The sequence below is a fragment of the Gymnoscopelus braueri genome (assembly GCF_963280865.1).
Source record: "Gymnoscopelus braueri genome assembly, chromosome: 11".
Taxonomy (NCBI): domain Eukaryota; kingdom Metazoa; phylum Chordata; class Actinopteri; order Myctophiformes; family Myctophidae; genus Gymnoscopelus; species Gymnoscopelus braueri.
Genome location: NC_137613.1, coordinates 3,746,022 through 3,760,238, shown reverse-complemented (window position 1 = coordinate 3,760,238; position 14,217 = coordinate 3,746,022). Strand labels below are relative to the sequence as shown.

General features: G+C 40.1%; 1 protein-coding gene across 10 annotated transcripts in view; it reads right to left on the bottom strand.

Annotated features, from left to right (window-relative positions):
- LOC308094996 (NACHT, LRR and PYD domains-containing protein 3-like) overlaps positions 1 to 14,217 on the bottom strand; it is a 569,186-nt gene that overhangs the window by 75,459 nt on the left and 479,510 nt on the right. Inside the window, exons 20-21 of one of the 10 annotated variants that reach the window (XM_080441836.1) lie at positions 3,758 to 3,993; positions 1,757 to 3,548 (exon numbers count right to left, since the gene is read on the bottom strand). The exons of the other annotated variants lie outside the window; for them this stretch is intronic. Of the exons in view, the coding sequence (XP_080297962.1) occupies positions 1,757 to 3,548; positions 3,758 to 3,993 (2,028 nt within the window). The remainder of the gene's footprint in view (positions 1 to 1,756; positions 3,549 to 3,757; positions 3,994 to 14,217) is intronic. 10 annotated transcript variants of the gene reach the window in all.

Below are 14,217 nucleotides of genomic sequence, written 5' to 3'. Positions count from 1 at the left end.
GGCTACAAAACTCAGCCCCCTTCCTGGTAGGTAGGTAGGTAGGTAGGTAGGTAGGTAGGTAGGTAGGTAGGTAGGTAGGTAGGTAGGTAGGTAGGTAGGTAGGTAGGTAGGTAGGTAGGTAGGTAGATAGATAGGTAGGTAGGTAGGTAGGTAGGTAGGTAGGTAGGCTACTGAATGGAGCGGAGGAGAGCATTGCTTTCCTAGTTGTCTGTTTATCAGCTACCTTACGCTTGATGATATCTGTATATATTTTTTTTTATATAAAAACTAAATTGAAACTACAGCTCTAGTTTCTGCACATCCTCGCTGTGCATTTGCAAGCTTGATGACACAGGAACACGTGTCCCCCCGGTCTCACAAGATCCAACACTTGATTCTGAACTTTTATTGTCAAGTCTGGATATTAAAACTTGTGTCAGCTTATGTTTATATCACCTGTCAATCAATGTGATTTGAAATGTGAGTTCACTCACGACCCAACGCACGTTACGAGTCCCTTTAGTTACAGGGGAGGGGGGGGCGGGGCGGGTGATTTATCCCACAGCAGCACAAGTTATTATTTGTCAGAATATAAAAAGTGAACCTGGATGGGTGTGTTTCACCACATCGTTGTTGTAAACTGAGGTAGGCTTCTCTGCTTCAACTTCACTTCATCTCCTAGCCTGTGATCTTAGCTTAGTCTTGGAAGAAAAGTGGTGGAAAGTAACTAAGTACATTTACTCAAGTACTGTATCAATACAGTACTCAAGTACTGTGTCAACACGTTGCAATGCGACGCGTTGTTAGCTTGTAGATCTGCTATTTTCAAAGATTGTAATGCACTTTATACATCTGTACAGAAAGACTGTACAGAGGAAGATCGCAATTTTGATATCAAAGATTTCAACCAGCAGTTGAAGGTGTGAAATGAATAAAGTGAGAATGAGCAAATACATGGCAGATTTACTGCCAACAATGTGTAAAAGCTTTACAAACAAGCTGGCAGAGACCAGCATTCAAAAACAATAAAAAAATAATAATGGTTTAGGGTTTTATTAAACAGCATTAAAATATACATTTATGTATAATATATTGCCAGGAAATGTGTTTCCACATTCCACAGGTTCACCTTCATGCTACCAACGATGCAAAGCATTGTAAGCTTGTAGACCATTTCTTTTTGACAAGTGACACCTTTGAACTTGTACTACAGAGTGCTTACAGAGTGCTACAGAGTGCTACAGAGTCTGAAAGCCCTCTCAATGCAGCCGATTTTTGAGATGGGGGCGTGGCCAAAGTTTTTTTTTCAAAGACTCTTTGGCTCATACTGGATTATCCCGATCCCGATTCGTCGTACAGATTTTCAACCGAGAAACACCCGCTTTCGACAGCGTCACCAGACCCTGAATGCGAGGCAAACGATTCAGGGGGTGGAGCCAGGCTAGGGGTAACCAGCAGGGCTTTTAGACTCTTAGTTTAGTTTTTACCCTGCTTTATTGTGGTCTGGCCTTTATTTGGACACACACACACACACACACACACACACACACACACACACACACACACACACACACACACACACACACACACACACACACACACACACACACACACACACACACACACACACACACACAAACACACACACCCACACACACACACACCCACTAGTCACTAGTCACTATTTGAACTTTTATGTCAACCTTAATGTCTAATTATAGTGTTAACTGTAATGTCAGATTGACTCTAGGATGTTTCTATTCACTTGACTACTAACCGAGCCTTTCTGCAGTTCCTCACAGCTGGGATCAGCCTCTTTCGCCCCCCCTCTGATGTGTTGTATTTTTCCAGGTCCAACTCTTCCAGAACCTCCTCTGATGTCTGCAGCATGACGGCCAGAGCTGAACACTGGGTCTCAGACAGTTTCTCTGTTCTGTTCTCTGACTTCAGGTACTGTTGGATCTCCTGATGTACTGAGTGGTCATTCATCTCCATCAAACAGTGGAAGATGTTGATACATCTGTCAGGAGAGGCATCTTTTCTCAACTCCTTCAGGTTCTTGATGGCTTTCTGGATGCTCTCTGGAATGTTCTCTGTCTGACCCAGTAGGCCTCCTAACAGACTCTGGTTGGACTCCAGAGAGAGGCCATGAAGAAAGCGGACAAAGAGGTCCAAGTGGCCATTTTTACTCTCCAGGGCTTTAGTGGTGGCTTTGTTCAGGAAGTCATCCAGGGAATGAACTCTAGTACCAAAAAATATCACCGACACCTGCATCGCAACAAAGTTCCACCGACAATTTGTGAAACAATGGAACAGGTAGACTGCAGCCAGAAACTCCTGGATGCTCAAATGAACAAAGCTGTAGACCGTTTTCTGGAAGAGCACACCCTCTCTTTTGAAGATCTCTGTGCACACTCCTGAGTACAGTGAGGCATCTTTCACATCAAGACCACACTCTTCCAGGTCTTCTTGGTAGAACAGGATGCTACCTTTCTCCAGATGTTCAAATGCCAGCCTTCCCAGCTTCAGGAGAACATCCCTGTCAGTCTTTGTGAGGTGCTGTTGATTTCCCTTTTCTTTTTCATGAGTCTCATACTTCTGCTTCTTCCTCTTTGTCTGAACCAAGAGGAAGTGGCAGCACATCTCAGTCAGGGTCTTGGGCAGCTGTCCTATCGTGTGTGTCATCAACATGTCCAGCAGAACGGTAGCAATGATCCAACAGAAGAGTGGGATGTAACACATGATGTGGAGGGTCCTTGATGTCTTCAAGTGTGAGAGGATTCTGTCAGCCAGCTTCTCTTCACTGAATCTGTTCCTAAAGTACTTCTCCTTCTGGGGGTCTGTGAACCCTCGCACTTCTGTCACCATGTCAACACATGCAGGAGGGATCTGATTGGCTGCTGCAGGTCTGGTGGTTATCCAGAGGAGGGCTGAGGGGAGCAGAATTCCCTCGAAGAGGTTTGTCAACAGTACGTCCACTGATGATGTCACTGTGACATCAGAAACAATGTCATTGTTTTGGAAGTACAATGGAAACCTGCTTTCATCTAGACCATCAAAGATGAAGCCAACTTTCCAGACAGCGAGCTGCTCTGCTGTGACCTTCTTTAATGTTGGGTGGAAATCATGGATCAGCGTGAGAAGACTGTACTGCTCATCTCTGACCAGGTTCAGCTCTCTGAATGAAAAGGGAACCAGGAGATTTATATCTTGATTTTCCAAACCCTTTGCCCAGTCCAGAGTGAACTTACGCACAGAAAATGTTTTTCCAATGCCAGCGATGCCCTTTGTCAGAACTCTTCTGATGGGTGTCTTTCTGCCAGGGAGGGGTTTAAAGATGTCACAGCAGTTGATTGGTGTGTCATGGAAGGTCTTCATGTTGGAAGCTGTCTCAAGCTGTATCACCTCATGTTGGCTATTAACCCCTTCACTCTCTCCCTCTGTGATGTAGACCTCTGTGTAGGTGCTGGTGAGGGAGGTTCCAGACTCTTCTGTCATGTGGTCTTTCACATCATCAAGACTGTTCAAACTGATCTTATAATCATTCAAATCATCCTGCAGACTGACATCTGAAATGAGAAAAAATATATGTTTTAAACACTCAGCGCACAATTGTTGTTTTTGTCCAGAGTTGATCATTGTTTAACTTCATTATTTACACTTAGACATTGATACATACAATAATTTGAACATTTAGTCTGACTATGATTTCTGCAATTTAAGCATTCAATTTATTAACGTGATTTTTTTTTTTGGTGCAAATTCTGTCCAGTCTTACTTTGTCCAGGTGTGGTTTGACTGGGTGTCTTCAGTCCAGGTGTGGTTCTGAATGTCTCTCCACACTGGGGACAGCCATAGTGTCCTGTTGGAGCAGACTGGTCCCAGTATGAGGTGATGCACTGTCTGCAGAACCAGTGTCCACAGCTGGTAGAGACTGGATCTGTCAGAACCTCCTCACACACTGAACACCTGGACGCCTGCTCTGTCACAACACAACCACTCCTCTTCCTCTCTCTGTGGAGATGAAGACAATGTATTACAATATAAGAGTCTTGTAATAATATGTACATATAATATAATAGGACATTTAATAATATTCATGTATGTATGTATGTATGTATGTATGTATGTATGTATGTATGTATGTATGTATGTATGTATGTATGTATGTATGTATGTATGTATGTATGTATGTATGCATGTATGTATGTATATAATATCCACGCCTGACATGAGGATATGTTCACACTGCATTGTGTTGGTATACATCAGGGGTGTCAAACTCATTTTGGGGTTGGGGCCAAATTGGTCAAATGGTGACTTGAGGTGGGCCGGAACCAGTTGCGGACGCACATGCGCGCTCACACGCACTCAGACACTGCTACTAACTATGCATATCACTTTTTTTTTATGTATTAAGAAGAATAGCTACTTTAATTATTGACATTAAAAACAAACAATGCAATTTGTAATAATAATAATAATAATAATAATAATAATGATAATAATAATAATAAACCATTTTAAGTAGAATAATTCAATTTGAAGTTAAACAATACCTGGTAATGTGTGTGGGTGGTTAAATAATTAGATTTATAGAACAACAGTGGTGTAAAGTAACTAATTACATTTACTCAAGTACTGTACCTAAGTAAAGATTTGACGTATTTTTACTTTACTAGAGTATTTCCAATTTCAAGTACTTTTACTTCTACTCCACTACATCTCAGTCACTGCACTGTGACATAACAGTATATCACTTTAAAAATGTTTTATGAAGATTAGCTACTTTAATTATTGACATTAAAAACAAACAATGCAATTTGTGATAAGGTTAATAATAATAATAATAATAAGGGTAATAATAATAACTATAATAATAATAATAATGATAATAATAATAATAAACCATTTTAAGTAGAATAATTCAATTTGAAGTTAAACAATATCTGGTAATGTGTGTGGGTGGTTAAATACTTAGATTTATAGAACAACAGTGGTGTAAAGTAACTAATTACATTTACTCAAGTACTGATTTTGACGTAGATTTGACGTATTTTTTACTTTACTAGAGTATTTCCAATTTCCAGTACTTTTACTTCTACTCCACTACATCTCACTTATCATAACTATAATCCATATTTAGATCAGTTATTTAAAACATGTTTATTTATTGTGTAGAATTATTAATTCACTATTGTGTAGTAATATAATACAATGTGTCTCAAAACATTAGCATGCCATAGTTGAATTATTGCAAATTAAATTAAATCAAGAAATTAAAACTAATATTGAATAGCCTAACAAAAGGCTTCAGTTTCATTTCAGAACACACACACACACACACACACACACACACACACACACACACACACACACACACACACACACACACACACAGAAACTGGTGACGCAAGGTTACACACACACACACACACACACACACACACACACACACGCACAATCAAAGTCAAGCGTTCACAACTGGTGTTAATTATTTTGCCCTACAAACTATCGCTGACTATCCTATGAATGTTACACCCTCTGACAAGTGGATTCTAGTTCAAAATGAGAACAGAAAGGAAGGCTATTCCTTTCTCACTACCTTCAGTTGAGACGCTGCTGTGTGAGGGGGGAGAGGTGAGGAGGGGGGAGAGGTGAGGGGGGCGGGGTGAGGGGAGAAATGCAGCCACTCTACTCCTCAGACGAGAGACGGAACGGATATATACTTCTCCATACAACGGTGTTTTACCGGATTTGTGATGCTGTTGAAAAAGCGCTCTCCAGTAGCCTACAGGTAGAGTTGAATGGTGAATGGTCCTCTGTATGTTAAGGACCTTGGCTGTGGCTTCACGGCTTGGCCATTGTTCTCATAGAACAAGTTTGTCCAGTATTCAGACCCACTGACCAGGCAGCCTTAGCCCTGAAACATGACTGTCATACCATGACAGTCATGGTGCCGAGTCCCCCTGGTCTAAAGTTGTGTTCGATTTTTTCACATTGCCATCTCTCACATAAACATAAACGTTCAGATTTCAAATATAAAGTGCTTACCACCGAGCCACGGATGTTACAAGGCGATGCGGACCGCGATGAGTACCCGTATCTCCCGTATTGTTCAATAAAAAGCATTTTAATCCCATCGCCGGCCATTTTCTTTTTTTGTTTTGTAATGTATCAGAGTGCAATACACCTCCCAACCATTAGTGTCGCATTGTTGAAAGTATCGGAGACAATTTGGAGAAAATGGCCGGCGATGGGATTAAAATGCTTTTTATTGAACAATACGGGAGATACGGGTACTCATCGCGGTCCGCATCGCCTTGTAACATCCGTGGCTCGGTGGTAAGCACTTTATATTTGAAATCTGAACGTTTATGTTTATGTGAGAGATGGCAATGTGAAAAAATCGTATTCAGAAACCTCCCTATGGTGCACTGTGTCTACTTCTTGACTGCTTAAGAAGTATCACGTTTTTGTTCATGCTGGTCACTTTGAACTCTAACTAGTTGTAATAGTATCCCAGTTGTTGCTCTAATAAACAACAACTACTGTTGGTGGGGGGGGGGGGGTCTCCTGTATCTTCTTGACTTGGCACTTAACACTTGCGTGACTAAGCCATCAATATGACCGATTTTGAGAATTTAAAGTGGATTATCTTCTCTCATGAAGCTCTGAGAAAGTTCCCCTTTCATGACTTTTCCTAAATATTTGTTTCAAATCATCTCAGTTTTTTAAATATTTTTCTGAAACGTATTATAAATATGAAATATATACCATATATACCATGCCAGCCGTTATATTTCGGCTAAATTGACCGCTCTCACCCTCTCTCCCCCAGGCAAGAGCAGTTCACACCTCCAGACCCCCCGCAGAGTGGCCCGTAGACAGCAGACTGGCTGCGCAGCCAGCGAGTCTATGTTGCCATGTCTGCTTATTATAAGCGACTTTGGGCTTGTTTTTCACGTCTTTCTATTATTATTATTATTATTATTATTATTATTATAATTATATATATAATTACATTATAATGGTAATAATGTTCTACTCCACTACAGCTCAGAGGCAAATCTTGTACTTTTACTCCACTACAATTATTTGAAAACTTTAGTTACTAGTTACTTTGCAGATATAAATATATTTTCATACTTGTTTAGATTAGAGCTTCATGCATGTCCTTTTGTAAATGATTTTTTATTAGGTAAATATTTATACAGAAAGGTCTACAGGGACTGGGGTTGAAAATTAGCCTCGGCTATAAACTCCATTCATGCCTCACTGTTTGCTCAGGGCACAACGACACATGCAGTAACATTTTCATAGACCTGACAGCTTATTTCTCTCGCAAAATTTGGCACCCCACTGGCTGTGCCAACAGATCTGATCTACAAGCATAGGGCTCGTCAGGCAGCGACTGTTTTATGTTTGTAGATCAGATATTTAGCGCAGGAGTAGAGCAGAAATGAGCACATTTGTGGAACATAGCGATGTGTTCACTTTGTTGCTTTGACATGGGAGGAGAGGAGACGCGTTTGTCAGCGACGTGGACAGCTGATAGAATGAGAGCTTTATGCTCAGACAATAATGTGAATATTATTATTATGAATAATAATAATATAGGTTTGTCAAGAGATATCCATGTGTTTTGGACAATGGAGATAGTCACGTAATTAGACAGTGGCTTCAGCGTTCATATAGGCTCCATGTTTCACTGAAGAGTTTAATGTGACGCTACAGATTGCGCTGTTTTATACGCTTTTTTTAAATAAAGATTTTACATACAGAATCTGCAGTTACCATTACAAGTTAGCCTATTTTATAATATTTCTGCCTGCCTGCAACAACATTTGTGAGTGAGCTCACTGACTCAGCAGAGTGCAATTGAGATGTTAATAGCTATTTAGAAGACAATGGAACCCCCCACTGTTTGGGGGAGAAGGTGTGAGCTCGTCTGGAGCACAGAGGGGAGACAGTGGCCAATAGAATAGCCCGATTTGGGGATCAAAAATAAGTTTTTCAGTCAGTGTGTGGGATAATGAAACCTCAGTCATGCTAGTGTTAAGCAGCTGTATTGTCAACCAGTTGGAGACATGAGAGTGATATCTGACAGACTGTGACAGACACCTCAACAAATGACATAAAGCATGAATATTATAATATAATGATTCTGACAAGTATGAGTCACCCAATATTTTAAAAGGGCAAAGGTGACAGAGTATTGTCTTTTACTGGCTGCTTATTGTTGGAAAGAAGTCTGTGTGTGTGTGTGTGTGTGTGTGTGTGTGTGTGTGTGTGTGTGTGTGTGTGTGTGTGTGTGTGTGTGTGTGTGTGTGTGTGTGTGTGTGTGTGTGTGTGTGTGTGTGTGTGTGTGCGCGCGCGCGTGTGTTCCGAGTTGCAAAAATCAGAAGATGATATTATGCTCTAGTTCACAGATATGAGTGATCTTACTTTGTGTTTGAAGGTCCAGGTTCATTACTGAAGGTCGCAGGTAAATCCATTGACCAGTCACTCTTCATAGACACACAGCTGGGTGTTGGAGACTCTGGTCTGTGGTGAAGACTTCTGAAATCACACAAATGTTTTTATAATAATCATTTGAATTGAAAAGACACTTTGTTGCAGATATTCCTGGTAATAATTTATAGTGTGGCTGAAGAACAGGGTTTTCTGTACAGTAGGTATGTCCCCTCAAAAGTAGACAAAAGCACAAAATGTCATGCACTGGGGCGGCAGTGGCTCAGGGGTAGTGTGTGAATGTATGTGTAATGTAATGCACAATCTATGTAAAGCGCTTTGGATAAAAGCGCTATATAAATGAACCTGACCAATTACCATTTACAGCTCATGATGCTACATGCATGACATCACAAAACAGAACCACCTCAGACCATGAAAGTATTAAATACCTGATGAACTTAAAGTGAAACTCATGAAGAGCATGATAGTTGGATCATTGTTCATAATTTTATTCATTTTAGGTTTTTATTTCTCTTTGCAAATCTTAGTTTCACCAACATTGTTATTTTAAAGCAATTGCTATTTCCATTTAACCAAATGAAACAGACAAGCAGCCAGTCTGTACAATGTGATTTCACCACTAAACACCAGATGAGATTTATGAGGTTTCCTTCAGAAACTACACACTGCAACTGAAATGAAGTGAAAGCCAACTGACTGACCTGTTATATTCCTACTGTGCTGTAGGCGTACCTCACCACAGTTAGATTACCCTATCATAGAATTCATGTCTCTACGTAGGTAAGAGTTTAGTTTTTTTATCCCCAAAGGGAAATTAAGGCGTTTACAGCAGCTCTCATCATCAGACAGACAAAGAAAAAGAGACATAAATAAAAAACCTTTAGAATAAAAACATCTGAATATTTTAGGTTGACTTTTCTTAGACGCCTATTTTAAAGACAGTCCAAACACTACTAAGTAAAAGCCAGTGGGTTGATTTTAACATCCTCATCCTCATCAGCCTGATCTAGATAGCGAGGAGGAGGAGTTTTTACAATCGGTGTCATGTCACCCGACAGCGCATTATTCCGACGTCCCGTTGGTCCGACTGGCCTCATCATAACTAACCCTATCCCTAACCTCACACTAACCTAACATTTGTCAGACTACTGGGGCGTCTGAATAATGGGAGGTCAGAATTATGAGCGGACCCCATACAATCTTATAGCAGCAAGCAGTAAAGGTCTCCTATAGCGCTCCTTATCATAGTGTAGATGTAACAGTCTGTTGCTAAAGGATCTTCTCTATCATACCTCAGTGTCATGTTGTTTCTACTCAGTTTAAGATCTCTCACAAACAAAAGCTCTTTCATCAATGACTTCAATGAAAATCAACTAGATGGTAGTTTAATGTTCAAAGAGAAACCAGTTCAAATCCTAGCTGCTGTATTGTCAACAAGCTGGAGACATGAGAGTAAATCTATTAGAACATGTATTCTAAAAGACATCCATATATCAAATCTATGCCTGTTTCATGTCCAGTTTTAATGTTGATTGTTCTGTATGTTTGTTTGTAAAAACAGTAGAACTATTTTATATTTTAAATTAGTTCTATGTCGATCCATTTGTATGTATTTCCACTTATCTCTATGTAGTTGACAGATATCAGTGATCTTACTTTGTGTTTGAAAGTCCAGGTTCATTACTGAAGGTCCCAGGTAAATCCATTGACCAGTCACTCTTCATAGACACACAGCTGGGTGTTGGAGACTCTGGTCTGTGGTGAAGACTTCTGAAATCATACAAATGTTTCTGCAATTATCACTTGAATTAAATAGACCGTTTGTTGTACAAATATCCCTAGTAATAATTTACAGTGTGGCTGCAGAACAGGGTTTTCTGTACAGTATGTCTGTCCCTTCAAAAGTAGATCAATCACAGCTCATGATGCTACATGCATGACATCACAAAACAGAACCACCTCAGACCATGAAAGACTTAAATACCTGGTGAACTTAAAGTGAAACTTATGAAGAGCATGATAGTTGGATCATTGTTGATAATTTTATGTTTTAATTTCTCTCTGCATATCTTAGTTTCACTTAAAAGCAATTGATGTTTCATTTTATCCAAATGAAACAGACATCATCACACTCAGAGATGCACACTACCAGCCAGTCTGTACACTGTGATTTCACCACTAAACACCACAAAGAGATTTGTGAGGCTTCCTTCAGAAACTACACACACTGCAACTGAAATGAAGTGAATATCAACTGACTGACTTGTTTATATTCCTACTGTGCTGTGGGTGTACATCGCCACAGTTAGATCACCCTATCCTAGAATTACTATGGCTCTACGTAGGTACTAGGTAGGTGAGAGTTTCCTGTTTTTATCCCCAAAGGGAAATTCAGGCGTTTACAGCAGCTCTCATCGTCAGACAGACGAAGAAAAAGAGACATCAATAAAAACCTTTAGAATAATAACGTCTGAATATTTTAGGTTGACTTTTCTTAGACGCCTATTTTAAAGACAGTCCCAACACTACTAAGAAAAAGCCAGTGGGTTGATTTTAACATCCTCATCCTAATCAGCCTGATCTAGATAGCGAGGAGGAGGAGTTTTACAATCGGTGCCATGTCACCCGACGGCGCATTAATACGACGTCCCGTTGGTCCGATTTGCCCCATCATAACTAACCCTATCCCTAACCTCACACTAACGTTTGTCTGACCACTGGGGCGTCGGAATAATGGGAGGTCGGAATTATGAGCGAACCCCGTACAATCTTATTGCAGCAAGCAGTAAAGGTCTCGTATAGCGCTCCTTATCATAGTGTAGGTTTAACAGTCTGTTGATAAAGGATCTTCTCTATCCTGCCACAGTGTCGTTTCTACTCAATTTCACAAAGCTCTATATTATCAATGACTTCTTATCTGAAAATAAACCTTGTAGTTTAATGTTCAATGAGACTCACTTGGCTGAACCAGAGTGATAACAAGGAGCTAATTGAGGCATCAAATCATTCACTGAATGTCATGTGGTTCAGATAAATGTAGTTATATTGTATCTTCTTGGTTTGACACCAGTTCAAATCCTAGCTGCTGTATTGTCAACAAGCTGGAGACTTGAGAGTAATCATCTATTAGAACAATGTATTCTAAAGACATACAACGTGTCATCTATCAAATAAATGCCCTTTTCATGTCCAGTTTTAATGTTTATATCATTGATTGTTCTGTATGTTTGTTTGTAAAAAACAGGAAAACTGTAGAACTATTTTACATTTTAAATTAGTTCTAGGTAGATCAATTTGTATGTATTTCCACTTGTAGTTCACAGAGATCAGTGATCTTACTTTGTGTTTGAAGGTCCAGGTTCTTTTCTGAAAGTTGCAGGTAAATCCTTTGACCAGTCACTCTTCATAGACACACAGCTGGGTGTTGGAGACTCTGGTCTGTGGTGAAGACTTCTGGAATCATACAAATGTTTGATTTATGTGAGCGATCGATAGACAGACAGTCTCTAAGGAGACAGATGTGAAGTGAATGAGTGGACTTTTGGCAGCGGTCCAAACAACCTGTGGTGAGATGGACAGCTGATTCTTGTAGATATGTGGCAACATTGTCTATAACGTGTCTTCTCAGTTTACAGTTTAGGCATTTAGCATACGCTCTTCCAGACCGACTTACAGTAAGCAAGGACACAAGATAATACATCAATAATACATCAAATGCATAGAAATAGTAATCTAATAATAAAGTAATACATAAGTAAACCAATAATCTAATAATAACTAATTATGTAAACCAATAACCTATAATCGGCCTACATTGAAACTATACACACTATAGGATGCCAGGTCAACAATGACCTGGCTTATGTCTATATAACATGCTATCTAAGTCACATTTTAGCCTTTGCATAATCCTGCAAGGTCATCAAGGCTAGGGCAAGTGCTACGGGGTCTTCTCAGACATATCACAACCGCTCGTCACTACTGCAAGTTTAACCGTCTGCAGAGCTCAATTTGTAGTTTACATCAATACATCTATAGTCAGCTACTGCTTCTACATGAGATCACAAGAGATTCTTATGTCAAGAATGACATAAGGTGCATTCGAGCAAACCAGAGAATCTTTTCTCTAAGGTAAGAGTAAGAGTTTCCTGTTTTCATCCCCAAAGGTAAATTAAGGCGTTAGACCAGCTTTCATCATCAGACAGACAAAGAAAAAAGAAACATCAATAAAAACCTTTAGAATAAAAATATCTGAATATTATAGGTTGACTATTATTAGACGCCTATTTTAAAGACAGCCCAAACAGTACTAAAAGTGTGATGATTTTAACATCCTCATCCTAATCAGCCTGATCTAGATAGCCAGAGGAGGAGTTTTACAATCGGTGCCATGTCACCCGACGCCGTATTATTCCAAAACAAGAACTATTTTACATTTTAAATTAGTTCTATGTAGATCAATTTGTATGTATTTCCACAGATCAGTGATCTTACTTTGTGTTTGAAGGTCCAGGTTCATTTCTGAAGTTCATACCGAAATCCATTGACCTGTCACTCTTCATAGACACACAGCTGGGTGTTGGAGACTCTGGTCTGTGGTGAAGACTTCTGGAATCATACAAATGATTGATTTGTGTGAGCGATCGAGAGACAGACTTCAGTCTAAAGTCAGTCTACAAGGAGACATATGTGAAGTGAATGAGAGACAGACAGTCTGCAAGGAGACATGAAGTGAATGAGAGACAGACAGTCTACAAGGATACATATGTGAAGTGAATGAGAGAGAGACAGACAGTCTGCAAGGAGACATGAAGTGAATGAGAGACAGACAGTCTGCAAGGAGACATGAAGTGAATGAGAGACAGACAGTCTACAAGGATACATATGTGAAGTGAATGAGAGAGAGACAGACAGTCTGCAAGGAGACATGAAGTGAATGAGAGACAGACAGTCTGCAAGGAGACATGAAGTGAATAAGAGACAGACAGTCTGCAAGGAGACATGAAGTGAATAAGAGACAGACAGTCTGCAAGGAGACATACGTGAAGTGAATGAGAGACAGACAGTCTGCAAGGAGACATGTGAAGTGAATGAGAGACAGACAGTCTGCAAGGAGACAGATGTGAAGTGAATGAGAGACAGACAGTCTACAAGGAGACATAATGAAGTGAATGAGAGACAGACAGTCTACAAGGAGACATGAAGTGAATAAGAGACAGACAGTCTGCAAGGAGACATACGTGAAGTGAATGAGAGACAGACAGTCTGCAAGGAGACATGTGAAGTGAATGAGAGACAGACAGTCTGCAAGGAGACATGTGAAGTGAATGAGAGACAGACAGTCTGCAAGGAGACAGATGTGAAGTGAATGAGAGACAGACAGTCTGCAAGGAGACAGATGTGAAGTGAATAAGAGAAAGACAGTCTACAAGGAGACATGTGAAGTGAATGAGAGACAGACAGTCTACAAGGAGACATGTGAAGTGAATGAGAGACAGACAGACAGTCTACAAGGAGACAGATGTGTATATAATAATCTAATGATAACTAATACATAAGTAAACCAAGAACCTATCATCAGCCTACATTGAAACTATACTCACTATATGTCTACATAACATGCTATCTAAGTCACATTTTAGCCTTTGCATAATCCTACAAGGTCGTCAAGGCTAGGGCAAGTGCTACGGGGTCTTCTCAGACATTGTATCTCTCTCTGTCTCTCCTCTGTCTCTCCCTCTCTCTCTTCTTTCCCCCCGA